At 37.8% G+C, this 16151-nt stretch overlaps 2 protein-coding genes across 4 annotated transcripts in view; one reads left to right on the top strand and one right to left on the bottom strand.

The window, feature by feature from the left end:
- Positions 1–16151, bottom strand: part of Elk (Eag-like K[+] channel) — a 390053-nt gene that overhangs the window by 27503 nt on the left and 346399 nt on the right. The gene's annotated exons all lie outside the window — the stretch shown is intronic.
- LOC109038836 (uncharacterized) lies at positions 641–8634 on the top strand. Its single transcript, XM_019054055.2, has 4 exons — positions 641–860; positions 6569–6718; positions 7345–7506; positions 8434–8634. Exons 1-4 carry the CDS (start codon positions 744–746, stop codon positions 8608–8610), a joined length of 606 nt encoding a protein of 201 aa, XP_018909600.2. The 5' UTR covers positions 641–743; the 3' UTR covers positions 8611–8634.

The raw sequence follows: 16151 nt of genomic DNA, 5'->3' as shown, positions 1-16151 counted from the left end.
TTATCGCAATATTATCGAACAAAAAATTGTGACAAATTGAGATGAAATTTCGCTTTAAGATAATTGCTCACAGGTCGATGAGCCTAGCGATTTTATCGCCAAAAAATCGCAACTTAATTTAAGAATATCGCGATATTTCCGTTGAAAAATGCTACCTAGGAAATGTCGAAGTATAAGAATTGGATGACCAGGAAAGAGATTGCCACTTTTGCATTGCAAAGAATAATTGCAATTAATTTTAATTTAATTGCACTAAAAGGAGCCCCTTCAATTCGTAGTTAGGCAACATACGTATCACTCAAAAGCATTAGCAATAGCAATTATTATTCACGATCACGATGGAATGGAAAGTCATTCCAACCTGCGCTAAACTTGGGTTAGGGAGAGGCCTATGAAGTCAATAGACTGTATTTTACAGTACCTACAGAACCACCGAAGTTCTCGCTTATTTTAGAAACAACATCTAAGTATGCCACCAGTTTACCATGCAAATCAGACGAGTCCCTTTATGGGCAAAACAAAAATGAATGTTCTTGATTGCAAAATGAAGTTCAATTATAAAAGATGAGTAAGTAAATGAATAAAAATAAACACAGCGAGCTACCTATCTCGGATCGGAACGTCATTAGCCTACGGTAATTAAGAATTGCGCTGCAGCACTAATCCACGCCAGGTACTCATTTGGAGTTCCTCATTAGGAACTCCACTTAAGCACTCATTTTTGACAGATTTCCCTTATAACAATGAAAATTCTGCGTGAAGAAAAAGGTTCTGGTGTTTTTTGCCGCGTTCAGGCATTCGTCTTCGGTATTTTACTCAACTGCAGTCTTTTCCTTGCCGCAGGGCGTGGGCCCACGCAGGTAAGTAAACCAATGATCACTACGTGGATAAGTAATAAATATGAAGGTTGTCTGGGCTTTTGGATGATGCCATGGGTATTGAACCTTTCTGGCGCCCTCTTTGTTTCGTTGTGGTGGTAATTCTCCAGCCAATGAATCTAAATACCGTATATTCATAAACTATACTCGCATATATTTAAAAATAGAAGCGACTTCTTGTACCGATGAGGTTTGGATACCCTAGTAAAAATTGGCATTAGAATCTGTGTTCCAAAATACCATAGACCTACAGCCGGCTGTAAGATTTCCAATAGCTTCTTTATCCGGCAACACAATTTCTTATAGCCCTTTATAGCCGATGGCGATTCAGCAACAGCCTGACGATAAAGTGTATGCTAAACGTTGCTAATTACGGATGCCAGGACTTAGTGAGTTTTTGGACTACCGCTCTCTTTTTGGGCCGTAGTATCTTGATTTATTTTGCGAGGAAAGCTCCGTACTTTTGAAGGATGCCTGACATTCCTAATATGTTGGAGCGCCTTCAATTTCGTATGATATTGTGCAATACCTCTGGTGTGAAATAGTTGCTTCAAGCTCCGCGGTACGCTGCGGCGCGGCTCGGCGGGCGGGCAGCCAGCGCTGAACGCGCATTGGCGCCTGCAAACCTAACAGGGATACTTCACGCATCGCGCGATGCGTGAAGTATCCCTGTTAGGTTTGTAGGCGCCGGTGCGCCGCCGCTCCGCTCTGTGTTAGGCTCTAATATTTAATCTCGCAGTCAGCGTTTTTCAACTCATGACTTTGAAATGTTTGCACACTCTGTATGGATTATTCTCATTTCAATTGATGAAAAAAAATATCGACGGTGAAACTACCAAACCACGTATCTCGTTTGCGGTGTTTAAAAATCTCCACTGCCATTTTACTTTTTTGAAGGAGACCAAATCAAGATAATTTCTTGAAATTTTCACAGAGTTTTCCTCGCACAAAGAGGAAAAAACACAGGAGTTTTCAATCATTGACGCTGAGTAGTTTTCAATTTAAAAAATGAAGCATGACAGGAAGTCTGCGACGTCGCAAACCGAGATACGTGGTCTGGTAGTTTCACCGTCGATATGTAATAAAGGAAAATATAATGTGCGTTTTGTAAATATTAAGGTGATTCCGTAGAAACTTAAGGATTTACAAAGCACAAGAATGTCTACGCAATTTCTTATAGCCTTTTATAGCCGATGGCGAAAAAGCAACAGCCAGGCGATAAAGTGTAAAGCCCGGCGATAGGAACTATAGCCCGGCTGTATAATTTTTTATCGCTTCGTGTAGCCCAGCCGTATGATTTTTTCCACTTTCTACAACCAGCTATACGATTTTCTATCGCCCTATTCAGTCGGCTATAAGAACTCCTATGATATTTTGAAACGCAGCTCCTATCGCCAATTTTTACCAGGGTATCTTTTAGGTCGATTCTTGCGGTTTTTTTTTCGAGTGGCGTGGTAGGTATGTCTTGGGATTTGCAAAAGTCGATCAGATCTGAGCCTTTGAAATTCTTCGAATTTTTAAAGAGAAATAAGAAAGGTTTTGTCAACGTATAGGCGCTTCAGTCTGGTCCTCTTTGTTGCTTTGTGCAGTCATTCACTCCTGTGGCAAGGCGTGGATATTCGACTACTTATCGATATTTCCCCTTTTGAAGCTGTGGTGAAGAATCGATTGTTGAGCAGTTCGTTGCAAACATTCTGTTTATCGATCCTTTTCCGTAGGTTTAAATGACAGATCAATCGATTTCTCGCAAAGCACGCCCGCCTCCGCTCTCGTCGAAGTCATAAAAACCTATCGGGTCGTCTCCCGATATTTTTGGGCCTCATGAAAAATGAAATCCACACGTATAGCTACATACAATAAGTGGTACCTATTCTCTTTCCGACCGATCCTATTTTCAAGAGAAGGATTCCTCAGGCTTGGCTATACATAATTTTAGCGGGCTGGTAGGTATAGGTATTTGTTAGGGTTTTTTCCACATTCAAAAATCTAAGTAAAGAAAAACTTTAAAGAAACGTACATTTACTCGATTTTTGTCAACGCCTTATCTATGATTTTATGCCAGAACTTTAGGCCGACTGCCCTAGAAGACTTCATTATTCATTTGTTTCTTATGGACTCAGTTCACTAAACTAATCGAAGATTGATTCAAATCTCTGAATGGACTGTTTTCCAACTCTTCAGCGAGAAAAAAAAGGGAAAGAGGAAAATGAAAAAATATGCAAGTGTGTTGACTGCGCGCTCGAATTTTTCCCGCGCATTTTTTGTTGTCGTAGCGGTAATCCGCATTTGAGGACGGCAACTTTGTTATTTCTTTATACAATCAAGGCGCAACTCGGAAAATTGGCAATGTCGCAATAAAAATCGGTGAGTATATTTCGTTTGCAACGCTGGAGGTAAGAAGAACAAGCAATGTGCCCTTAGTTGGTATCAAATGCGACGAACCACCAGTTTGATTTCAATTCCTTGGCGCAACTATTCGGGCTACAAGGACGTCCTTATTGCATACACACGGAAAAGAAGGCGTTTTGACTGCCGAGGGACTCACGTTCTCATCCGCGGCGCGGCGTCAACGCAACGGCGGGCTTATAATCACAACGAGGAACGAAAATGGCAGAGCACTTTCAATTCTTCGTTTGTACTACGAAGATATTTCCTCGGCACGAATAGTCGCACACAGGCGTAGTATGAGAGAATCACTTGTGCTTCAGTTTTGATATCGCGATTTGCAGTGTGCTGCGCATGATTTGTAGAGCAACTATTCATGCCGAAGGGATGTCTCCGAAGTATAAATGCAGAGTTGAAGCCAATCTATCATTTTCACACCCTCGCAGTAAAGCTCGCAGTACAATGAAACGAGCCTAATTCTCAGAGAGATTGGACATGGAATTTTCGATTAAAACTGCAAATTTTCATGTTTATTCCTTCACATTATAAATTGTAAGGGCTGCTTCTGGAAGAATTTTTTACGAGAAGATCAATAAAATCGATTCTGAAACCTCTACGGTGCGTATCAACATCGAGTTAAGCTTTCAATGATTCCACACCTTGTTTCGCTCCACTGAGAGCCAGCGCTGGTGAGGTGATTAGTGTCTGAAGTTAAAACGCCTTCTTCTCGGTGCGTATGCAACACGGGCATCCATGGAGCCCGCATAGTTGCATCCAGGCGTTCAAATGAAGTTCGTTTAGTATCCTTCGCATGCGACCCTAACTGAAGCTTTGATTGTTTCTAGTAAAATTTGAACTGATTCTAGTGTTGCTAAATGTGTCGACGAAATAACACATAAATGAATTTTGTCGCAAAATTGTCAATTTCCTGAGAAATGCATTATTTAAATGTATTACAACGTTGCTGGCCGTCGAAATCGAAGACAATTTGGGATCTGAGCATGATACGTAGAGTTTCTTTAAACCCACTATAGGTAATGAGTCGTCCTTTCTTGGATTTTTTGTTTTTTTTAATCGAGGAAACTAACTTTGACGTTGCAGACCGAAATTTTCAAAGAACAATCCTGGTGAATCACACGAACTTTGGGGGAAAAACGATGACTGTTGGTCTTTCAAAAAATAAAATGAGCGACAGGAAATCTGTATTAGTCACATATCATTAGCTTAAATACATGTACATGATTTCCTAGGAGAAATAGCGAAACTGGTACAATAAATTCTGGTAAATATATTAGTGAAAATTAAATTATTTTCTACTCTCACGGAAAAAACTAAACTGCTGATTTAACAATTCAATTGTTAAAAAAGGTGCGACTGCAATGTTTCAACGTAGATTTTACAACAAAAAAATGCTACTGTGACCACTATTGTGAGCTAATTTAATCACAAAGGTGGTTAAAGTAGCATTTTTCTTTAGTAAAATATTTATTGAAACATTACAGTCACTTTTTTTTAGCAATTGAATTGTTAAATCAGCAATTTAATTTTTTCCGTGCTGTTCCTCTTAAAATGTGGGCTGCGATGAATTCCTTATCCTAATTTTCTTATTCCTATTTTTTCGAGTTTTGATACTGAGTTAAAGGATTCCTTCTATCTCGTTTCATCATTATGAATACCACACGGTATCTCCCGAAGAAAAGAACCTGATTGAAAAACGACCAAGTATGAATGCGACTATAAAGTTTCGTTCGCTGAGTGGGTATTTTCATTCGATAGTTGCGCTGGAATAAACGAGTAGCCTGAACAAATCGGCACTAAATTTTGACTCGGGTCTCTGAAATTAATTGCTGCAACCTACGGATCTACCAGTAATTCTCAGGGGTTTTGTACCTCGGTTAATTATCGATTCCACTTCAATCCTTTCCCGCAACTCAGAAATTGAGTTTGTTCCCTCAATCTTTTGCAACTAATAATTGCGCGGTAATGCAGAGAGGAAACAGGCGAAGGCCTAACTTGAACTAGCTTTTGAATCCGCGGCGCTACACAGTGGATCGAGTCAATCAGAGAGGTTGGACATGAAATTTTTGACTGAAACTGCAAAATGTTGATGTTTATTTCGTCACATTTTAAATTTCAAGGGGTGCTTTCAGAAGAAAATTTCAAGAGGAAACCAATGGAACCACTTTTAGAACCTCAAAGTTGTGTATAAACTGAGTTATAAGCGTTTAAAGTTTCCAAATTTTACTAATCCTTTGTTTTCTTTATCGGGAACTACGTAAAATTCATCGGGCGAAAAAGAAAGAAAGTAAGTCAAAAAAAAAAAAAAGTTTCCAAATTTTGTCCGACCTCCCCTGTTAACTCGATCCTTTGTGCGCTAGTCGAATGCCGCGGTGTGGCGGAAAAGTACGGCATGCCGTGCTTAATCGCGGTTGATTATGCAGTGTTTCGCTGGATATATTTGGATTCTATTTGATTGGAGCCTCTGGCAAGCATTTTTTGGGGGAATATGTAGTACTTTGCTCATAATTAAATGCGACTTTACAACGATGTGGCGAACAGATAAGAGGAACTTTACAGAGAATAAAGTTCAGCTACATCAATTTATGAACGAAAGCATCAATTTATAAATTCAAAATATATCCCTTTACCGAACGTAGAGCGGTAATTCTAACGCATTTGTAGTTAGCCTACAATATTCGGTGTATGCAACACGAGCTCTTACGTGGTCGAATAGTGGTATCATTGTAGGATGACACGCTTCCGCGGAACGAAAAATCACTGTAATTGTTGAATAGCAGTGATCGGTCTCTGGAACTAGCGAGGAATATTTAAAATTATAAAAAGTGATATAATTTTAAGGATCATTGAAATTAAACAGGTTACATTGATGTAACAAGGTGGTAGTGTTTTTTTTCTCACAGGTTGTATTGATTAACTGTAAGTAAAATATAAAAAATAAAACAAATTCAATGGAAAACTTTCATCAAAATTGAAGTGTTTTGTACCTTGTCTAAAAACCCATTTCGCACTTAAGTTTCAGTGAATGAGTTCGCCAGGATGAAGACCAGTCTACGTAGTTGCTAAATGATAACTTTGCACTAACAATGAGTAAAACAAAAACAAGGTAGTTATTACATTGCGATGCTCTCAAATTGATATATGAGTGGGCCTGCACGTTACATGTTATACACGCATCATCAAAATGCATTCTACAATGACGTATTTGATAACAATAAAATAACGATTAAGTATTTTTTTCGAAGAGGCACAGTTCTGATTTTTTTTGCGCTAAATTGATTTTTCAGCTGCGCAAAGCACTTACAGTGGATTATTTCGAGAACTGCGAGCAGAAGGTGTACCCAGTCAGGACCAACTTCTCATTCGCACGGAATGGCTCGCTGATTATCATCAATGGCGAAGAAATTATTGAGAGGGATTCAAAGGATATCATTTCGGTTAGAACTCTATTACACACGAGTGATTTCATGATTGCAGAACTGGTTTTGCTACCAGTAGTTATGAGAGGTTTACGGATAAAAAATTGAAAATCTAGATGATAAATCAAATATGACGTTCTTGGGTTTGTTTAGGCATACAAAATGAAAATTTATTTTTTAAATTAATGACATTATAAGACTGTTTCTTCTTCCTCTTCTCCTAACTTTTGACTAGGGCCGAGACCCTGTTTGTCTAGCCTCTAAATTAGTAAAATATTATGAGACTACATATTTTATGATCAATATTATTATATATTGAGACAATATTTATGAGACTTCAAAGGCTGAAAATGTTCGGTCGCCAACTCCGAAGTTTGAAGCAAAAGAGAAATTTGTCTCGAGAATCCATATAAAATGAAACTTACGATTTTACCCTATAGATTTCAAATTCCGGCTTATTCCACGGCTATCACAGTAACAAAAAGAAATGAGAAAAAAATAAAACCGTTCTGGGTGACGAAAAAATTTAAAAGTTAGGAGACCTTTAAATTTTGACAAAGCATGCACGAGAGGGAGATTAAGGAAATGTAGGTATCAGTCATTAATTTTCGTGGTTACTTAATATTCGAATTTGTATGTTTCAGATTCTGTTCAGGATCGAAAAATGCAAGGATAAGTCGAACCCCGACACGTGCGAATACTATACAACGTGGAAGTTTGATAATTTTTGTGGCTTGAAAGTCATGCCCTTTTACTCACTCGTCATGGAGGCTCACACTCCGCCAATGACCTGTCCTCTAAAGAAAGTGAGAGACCGTATCTTTATTACAGGGGAAAAAATATGAAAATACAAATAATTTTATACTAAATGCATAAGGAACAAAAAGGGGTAAAAACTCAGCACTATCCTGATTCCTAACATTTTGTAGCATTTTCTTCAGCTCGACTTTAAATTTTTAGAGGCGCCAAACGAAAATTTTGTGAAAACAGGTATTAAGCTGATTAGATCGAATTTTACCGGAATGTCTCACGTAATCTTTTTAAACAAAATGAGTTAGGTGTAGAATTGTATTCAACTAATCGTAAATATCCTGTCAAATATTTAAAATCTAGAAAAAATATTTTGAACATAAAGGCAGCTGTTGGACTTTATCCATACCATGGAGTCTTATGATGGATTAAAAGTACAGGCCTATTTTTATTTTCAATTAAAAATGTATGCTAATTGGTGCTTTTCTTAAATTTCGGTCCAATTGAAGTGACATAAGGACCCACAGTAGTAAGTCCCTTTACACGTTCATGCTGTGTCCTCCTAACAATTTATTCCATATTTAATTTTTCGATGGTAATCTTAGAAGAAAATTCGAATGAATCACAAAAAGTTCTATGGTTGGTTTATTTGTTGTTAAAGTAAATCGCACGACAGAAAATCTGTAAAATGTTGTGTGTTAAGTTACTATTTTCCCATTTTTCCACTTCCACTATACCAGTAGGTATGTAGCCAAGAAACCTACTAGTCAAATTTATTATATCTCAGAATTGTCGTGATAGTCTTCAACTAATGTAAGACTATGATTAAATCGTGATAAAGAAGCTTTAAAAAAAGAAAACCATCCATTACCTTTTACCTCTCATTTGTCGTCATTCGCTCTATATCATGTATTTAAAAGTGCATTCTCAACTTAATTTAAACCAGAAAATGTTGTAATTTTTTCATTCGTCTTTTGCTCCAGGGTCGTTACGCGGTGAAAGATGCCAAGATAGAGTCTGGTCTTGTTGCGCAATTTTTGGGCCGCGGCGAATCGAGCAGAGTTCTGTGGAAATATCATATTGTCATGCGCGAGAATAATCAACCGATAACTTGCATAAATCTCGGATTCAGGATTGTTGATGTGCGAATTAGACACTGAAATAAATGCGATGATAGTTGATAATTTACGTCGTTTTTATTTCATACGCATTTTTTGCGATATTATGCAGTGGAGTGCTCGTTAACTTAAGGACTTTGAGAGGATTGAAAATTAAGGCGGTTAGACGCCGCAGAGTGCCAGCAAGCCCTGTGAAATCGGCCTTATGTGCGTAGAAAGGAAAAAATAAGTAAGCATCATTTTGTGTGAAATTTTCGAAATTTATATTCCTTCAGAGCTAGAAGAAAGAGAGGCAAAGCAGCTCTGCAAAGGGCTGTTGTTTTCTTCTTATGATTTAAAATAAAAGGAAAATTTTTGATGTCAAAATCACTCATTCGTGTGTTCGGACTTAAATTGTAAAAAAAATCATTATTTTGAAGCCATTGCCTAATTTTCATTTTTCAATTGAATTTCAATTTGAAAAAATCTGGATTTCAATCACGGAAGTGGGATTTTTCGTTAGGGGGGACAGGGGAGCAAAGTGTGCCAATGTGTCTTAAACAATGAAAAAGTCTCATTCCATTGGTACAAAAACAACCTCTTTTCCGCCTAGCTTTGCTCTATAACTTCATAAAATTAAAAAAAAAAAATACGCTTTAATGAGGTCGCAACCTACTTGGTGAGTTCTTTCATCGAGAGAATATCAAAATAATCCTTCTAAAAGTTGTGCTACGAGATATGAAATTGCGTGTGGATATCGATTAACCGAGATAATTAATGAACATTGACGATTCGTGAATGATCGATTATCGATATTTCCCGATTTGAATAAGCTGGTGAGGAATCGATTATTACCCAGCTCTGTGCAAACCGCCCGTTTATCGATTCTGTTCCATAGGTTTAAGCGGTAGATCCATCGATATATCGCAAAGTACGCCACGCTACTGTTAATGGACTTGGCAGCCTGGCATGATCGCAAGGTTCGACTGAACGATTATTGGATCGCATAACGTGTGAAATAACTAACTTTTTCGGATAATGAAACAAACAACATAACGATGGTGAAACTACCATACCACGTATCTCGGAAAACTCGATTTTTCAGGAGAGCAAAAAAACTGTCTGCGTTCCTTATTTTTGATAATTAAAAGGTAATAATTCTTGGAGATAGAGATGATAAGATGCTTTTCACCACGCCTTGAGCATTTTTGAAAATAGTCGCAACCGTGATGAAATACGGAGGAAAAACCGAGTTATGTGTTTTGCGAAGTAGGAATTGACACTATTACATCGAGATATGTGAATTTTGAATTGAGGTATTGAGCCTCTTGTTTGAAGATTTTGATCGATTTAAGGCTTAGCGAATAGTCATTTTGAACAGTGTACTTCTATTCATGCACTGAAAGCTTCTGTTGATCCTACAACTGGACCAATCATCGTATCTTTATTAATTACAATACTATTAAACGGCATGACAGACTCAGAATCGTTGCATAGCATAAAATTGAAAGACTGATACGACCCGTACCGCAAGAAGTAGGATACTACTACTACTACTACTTCATACTTTCTTGAATACCTTAACACTTCTAATAAAGAAGGTGAATTTCCTTTCCCGGTGGATGAGTCGCCTTCTAATAAAAGCGTATCGACGGTGAAACTACCAGACCACGTATCTTGTTTGCGGTGTTTAAAAATCAATGCTCCCATTTTATTTTTGCAAATGAAAACCAGCCAATATATCATTCCTTGAAGTATTCACAGATTCTTCGTCACTCAAAGAAGAAAAATCACAGAAGATTTCAAGAATTGATGTTGAGAGGTTTTCATTTAAAAAATATAGTATGACAGGGCGTCTGCGACGTTGCAAACCGAGATACGGGGTCCGGTAGTTTCACTGCGGCACAGTGGATCGAGATAGTAGGAGAGGTCAGACAAAATTTGGACTTTAAACGCTTATAACTCCGTTTATACCAAAATTTTAAGATCTATAAGTGGTTTCATTGGTTTCCTCGTAAAATTTTCTTCTAAAATCACCCGTTGAGATTTAAAATGTGAGAAAATAAACATCAAAATTTGCAGTTTTGGTCAAAAATTTAATATCCGACCTCTCTTATTGACTCGATCCACTCTGCGCCGACATGCTTTGCCATGCATTCAGGATGTTCCCGAAACGTACCCGATGCCGTGTGATGTCAAGAGGGTACGAAACACGACCACCATTCTTTATCCGCCTCGGTACTTCGTACTGTAGAGCGCGCCGTGTGTACGCAATAACTTCCCGCCGGCGCGAGATACGCGAGATATGTGAATTGCGAATTAGCGCTGAGATATGTGATATTTGAACTACGGTTTTGGATAACTTCCTGATTTTATTCGACAAAAATATTTTGGTGGCAGATAAAGGACATCTCCTACAACTCATTTATGCAGCTAACTCAAAACCGACAAAAATCGAGATACGTGGTATGGTAGTTTCACCATCGATAAGTGCTATCCGTTTCCTTATGCAAGCACGTGCTTTTATAGGTAAGTGAGATAAAGTAGTTTCTCATTGCGTGATGCGGTCTAATTGAGAATGCTGATTAATTGGACACTGCCGAACGAACCTGACCTGCTCACATGGGAAAGTTATGGGACTACATCGTATTTCCGTATCGTGCTAAGAGTATTTACAAGATGGGCGGTTTTTAAATTTCCTTTGAGGTCAGCTTGCGTCATTTGCGCTGTCTTTTTTTGCCTCTATTGCTTGTGACTTACTTTTCTGCAAAAGGCATGAACAGCTTACTTAAAGCATGTGGTTTTTGCTTCATTTCATATTTCACTGGTATGTTTTTGGACTTCTTGTTGGACAGCACGCTCTCTCTCGCTGAAGGCCGCCGCAATTTTTTGAGGGTGAGATCAATCTAATTGATAAGTAACAATTAATTTCGCAGTTACGTTGTACCGGAAAGTATAGAATAAACAATCTTAGGATATATTCACACGTACTTCATTGAAATCAACCGGTAAAATACTGTACTTAAAGGAATCTTCAACTTTTTTATCATCCCTCCTTGTATAGCGAAATTGGACATATTTATGCTAAAAGGCACCATGCGGCACCAATCAATAAAATCAAGAGAAACTGTGAAACACGCAAAACCTATGTTCGTAGTTCCTTTTGATTTAATTTACTTTCGCATGGTTCTTTTTCGCATATTCGTTCAGCTGTCAGCTATTTTAGACTATTATGACGTCGTTTTTGTGTTTAAAACTTAGAATTTACCAAGATTGAAAACTAATTCCATTCTACACACCGATTGCAGTTAGATTACAATCGGGTACTCAGACGATGCACCCTTCGCACTTCGAATTCCAAACGCTCCAGTGCGTCCACCTAGTTTAAAAAAAAAATAGTCAAATAAGTCAATAACTTGTTATCTGAGAGCTTATTATCTACAAATTTATTGGGGAAAGCATATCTGTATCAAATTTTATGTAAAATTTCACGTTATGAATTGTCACTTCTGGAAGTTCAGACATCATTATACATGAGTTTCACCAGCTTGATTTCCATTCTGTTGCAGCTAAGGAAAAATATTGTGGTGGATTATTTTGAAAATTGCGAGCAAAAAATCTATGCATTCAGCCCTTACTTCAAATTTTCTCGGAATGGCTCGTTCACGATAATCAACGGCGAGGAAATCATCAGCAAGGACTTCAGTATAAATTATCCAGTTTCGGTCAGAACCCCACAATTCAACCAGTCAAGAACTTACAACTCATTTTAATCTCAGAAATGCCATAAATTAGTCTGAGTCTATGCTTTCTGAACTGTGCCATTTAGTATCGTAAAGAATCGCGATTTTATCGACGTCAATTTATCGCAATATTATCAAACCAAAAATTGTGATAAATATAGATACAATTTCTTTATTATCAATCGTCATTATATAGAGATAATTTTGCGACAAGATCGGGGATATAATTGCTCAGATGTTCCGAACCTAGCGATTTTATCGAAAAAATATCGTAAAAAATCGCAACTTAACTTCAAAGAATCGCAATTTTTTCGATGAAAAATGCTTCTAGGGGCACATGTCTGCACCGCATAGAATGCTATCGACCTGAGGTTGAGAGTAGAGGGGAGAGCAGGATGGAGTTAAGAACCCTTAACTGCCGTAGGTCTTGGATGAAGTCTTGAATGGTTTATGCATGCTCACTGTTAGGATTTTCCAGCGGCTTTAGTCAAGAGACCACCTCCTATTGCGCATGCATTTTTATTTAGTACATCGATAGCTGAAGTTAAAAAATACAAACCTCCATTACGACGTTTGAGAATCTTTAATCATGTTTTAATTTTTTCAAAAAATTACTAATCAAAATACCTCCGTGAAATAATTTGCAAATATACTTTGAGAAAATTCACAGAAAATTTTAAGGAAAAGTAAGGATGAAATACAATTTGAGCGAAGATTTGCAACGTCGTAATTTGAGAAACGTATTTTTTTTTCCTGAAGTTATACCTATATATTTTGCCAATCCTGAAGAATTGCACTCGAATATATATCGACGGCGTAAGTCCGCAATCATATTATATCTCGTTTGCGGTGTCTGAAAATCTCCGCCTATATGTTGCTTTTTAAGGGAGAACAAATTGACATAATTTTTTGAAGTTTTTGCAGAATTTTCTTCGTACGGAGAAGAAAAACCACGGCAGTTTTACAGAATTTCCGTTGAGTAGTTTTCCGTCTAAAAAATGAAGTATGACAGGAAGTCTGCGACGGTCGCAAAACCGAGATATGTGATTGCCAACTTACACAGTCGATATGCCTATCGCGCCGACCAGCGACCGCATTGTTTGGCGCAATGCGTGAAGTATTCGTGCACTCTTGCAGGCGCTCATAAGCGACCCGCGCCGACCGCGGCCGCCGCGGCGGCGGCCGCATCATGTTTGGTGAAATTAGAAACGATGGTACGGCATTAGATTTGAAAGAAATTGTGGAAAAGGGAGGAGAAATAATAATTTTGAAGAATGGCTGGGTAAAATTGATGAAACGATTCATGCAAAGTGCAAACTAAAATATTCGCAAAAAGAGTCAAAATTGGACGTATTTCTGTCAAACGGAACTATGTGCATTATGACGTGAGCCCTGTTATGCAAGTAGTATTATGGATCTCAGGGCTCATGCCTTAATGCACATAGTTCTGTTTGATAGAAATACGTCCAATTAATCCAGCTCTCAGTAGACTTTCTGTTCGATTGCGTTCGCTTCGTCTTCATTTAAATTAACTAGACGTAGATTGTTTGTGAATATCTGTTGTAGGTTCAATTCGTGATCGAAAAGTGTTCAGATAAATCGAATCCGGACACGTGCGAATATTACACCACGTGGAAATTCGACGATTTTTGCGCTTTGAGACTGATGCCATTTTTCCCCGCTTTCCTGGAAGCTCACTCGCCACCCTTGACCTGCCCTTTCAAAAAGGTGCGAGCACCCCATTGTTTTTCAGGAGCAAGCTTACGGATAATGCGTGATATGTTCTGCAATAAATCGATTAATCTGAAATTTGAACCTGTGGAAAAAGATCGATAAACACACGAAGAAAAATCTATGGCTTGTAAACCAATTGGTGGTTCATAAGGAACACCACAAATAGTAGTGAAGGTAGCATATAATAATAGTCCACCTTAGTTATGGTATATATACCATACCATGGTACGAGCTACCGCAGCATGGTTCACAGACCGATAATCATTAGTTTATAAACAACTATTAATGGTGCTCCATTTGATACACTAACTGATTTATAAGCCATAGCTTTTTCTCAGTGGCAGGGTGTTTGAAACGAGCGTCTTAATAATCGATTCTATACCATTGCTTCAAATGGAAAAATATCGATTATCGTATTCATTCACGCCCAAGAAAATGAAAATTGAAGTTTCGATCCTATGCTCAATCATGAGTGCCACCTCTATTTTGTTTTAGTTATGCGGATTTGAGGTTCTATGGAAAATGCACCACTGAGTTTCAGGAGGCCCATTTTAATCGATTTTTGGAAAAGTGGTTCATCACTGGTAAAATTTTGAAAATTTACTGCACGATTGCGGCAATTAATAATTTCCGCTTCTTATCCACATGTTCCAACACAGTGTCACTGGGTATTTTAATTCGAAATTGTCAGAGAATGTTCTTACAGGCACAAAAAAAGAAGAAAATCAATAGAAATATTACGTAACAGTCATGATAAATCGGACAGATTTAACCACAGTCAGCCCGGCTGCATTTCACTTGTTAGTCAATTTTCTCTTATGTATTATTTTTTTTACGAGAAAACAGAGCAGCATATAAGTCTGAACTTTTTCTTAAATTTGCTTCGCTAGTATAAAATATGTTCTCAAAATCTCACGGTGACTACAATTTCTGTGCTTTTCTCGTAAAGAATAAAAAAATAAAATAATATAAATGAATAAATGAAATAAAACACAAGAAAAAATTTAGGTAACCATCGTGCAATTAGACCGATTTTGGCCACACCAGTTCTTCTTCAAATTTAACAGAAAATACGCAATGTTACACAAATTGAGATCCGGAGGATCAAGATTGTCATCTCACAGAAACTGTAATACATGTATTTCACAGATAGAAGAAACAGATATTTTTAATTTTCACACATTACTTAAGCAAACAATTTAAGAGAAAATGTGTGTTATGTTATAGGATCGGTCGGTACAAATATTTACCAAAACTTTGAATAGCTTGAGCGCAAAGTTTGTCGCGTCTTATTTGTAAAAGTCACGTTAAGCTTTTTTCTAAAGTTTAAGAATACAAAAATTATTTTCTCAGGGTCGTTACATGGTCAACAATGCAAGGATCGATCCTGGTCTGGTGGCCCGTTTTTTGGGTCATGGCGTGTCGAGTCAAGTACTGTGGAAACAGCGGATCCTTTGAAAGAAAAGAATCAGCTTGTCGGATGCCTGAACCTTGGATTTCGGATTGCCGACGTGCGAATCAGATCCTAGAATATGAACCACAGCAGTATAATCCCTAAAGAAAAACGACGTATAAACATCCTCATGTTGCCAGATTTTCTTTTGTGAAACGTTTCTTTTTGAGGAATGTATGACTATGTTCTCTGTGAAATTTTCAGATACTAGAGATTAAACTTAAAATGGGTTTGTTGCACGCAACAGAAACAGTCAAATAATAATTATACTCTTGACGGGTTTTACACGAAAATCACGCTGAGCCCGTTAAAAAAGTCTGATCTCCATTCCTTATCGCGCAATCTGCGTTAGTAACACGCTTTTTCAAGTTTCCCGCGTCTGCGGGCAGTTTTTCTCAGTCACCGCCGACCTGGGTTGCACAGGCAGAGGAGTAAAAAAACTGAACCGAATGAACTAAGTAACGATTTCACCGACTTTTTCTGTTGTATGGTTTCAATAGTTTTCAAGCGTTTGTTTCCTTTTTCTTTCTTTATTTTGCAAAAATAAAAGCTTCTGATCAATTAAAATCTTACGCGAGGAGAGTTTGTAAAAATTCGCGATATTGTTTGTTTATTTAGGTTAGGGTCCTCCCCGGCAAACCTGACTGCCGGCCACCAAGAAAAATTTTCCGCAT

Source organism: Bemisia tabaci, chromosome 1 (assembly GCF_918797505.1).
Source record: "Bemisia tabaci chromosome 1, PGI_BMITA_v3".
Lineage (NCBI taxonomy): Eukaryota > Metazoa > Arthropoda > Insecta > Hemiptera > Aleyrodidae > Bemisia > Bemisia tabaci.
This window is presented reverse-complemented; position numbering and strand designations above follow the sequence as displayed.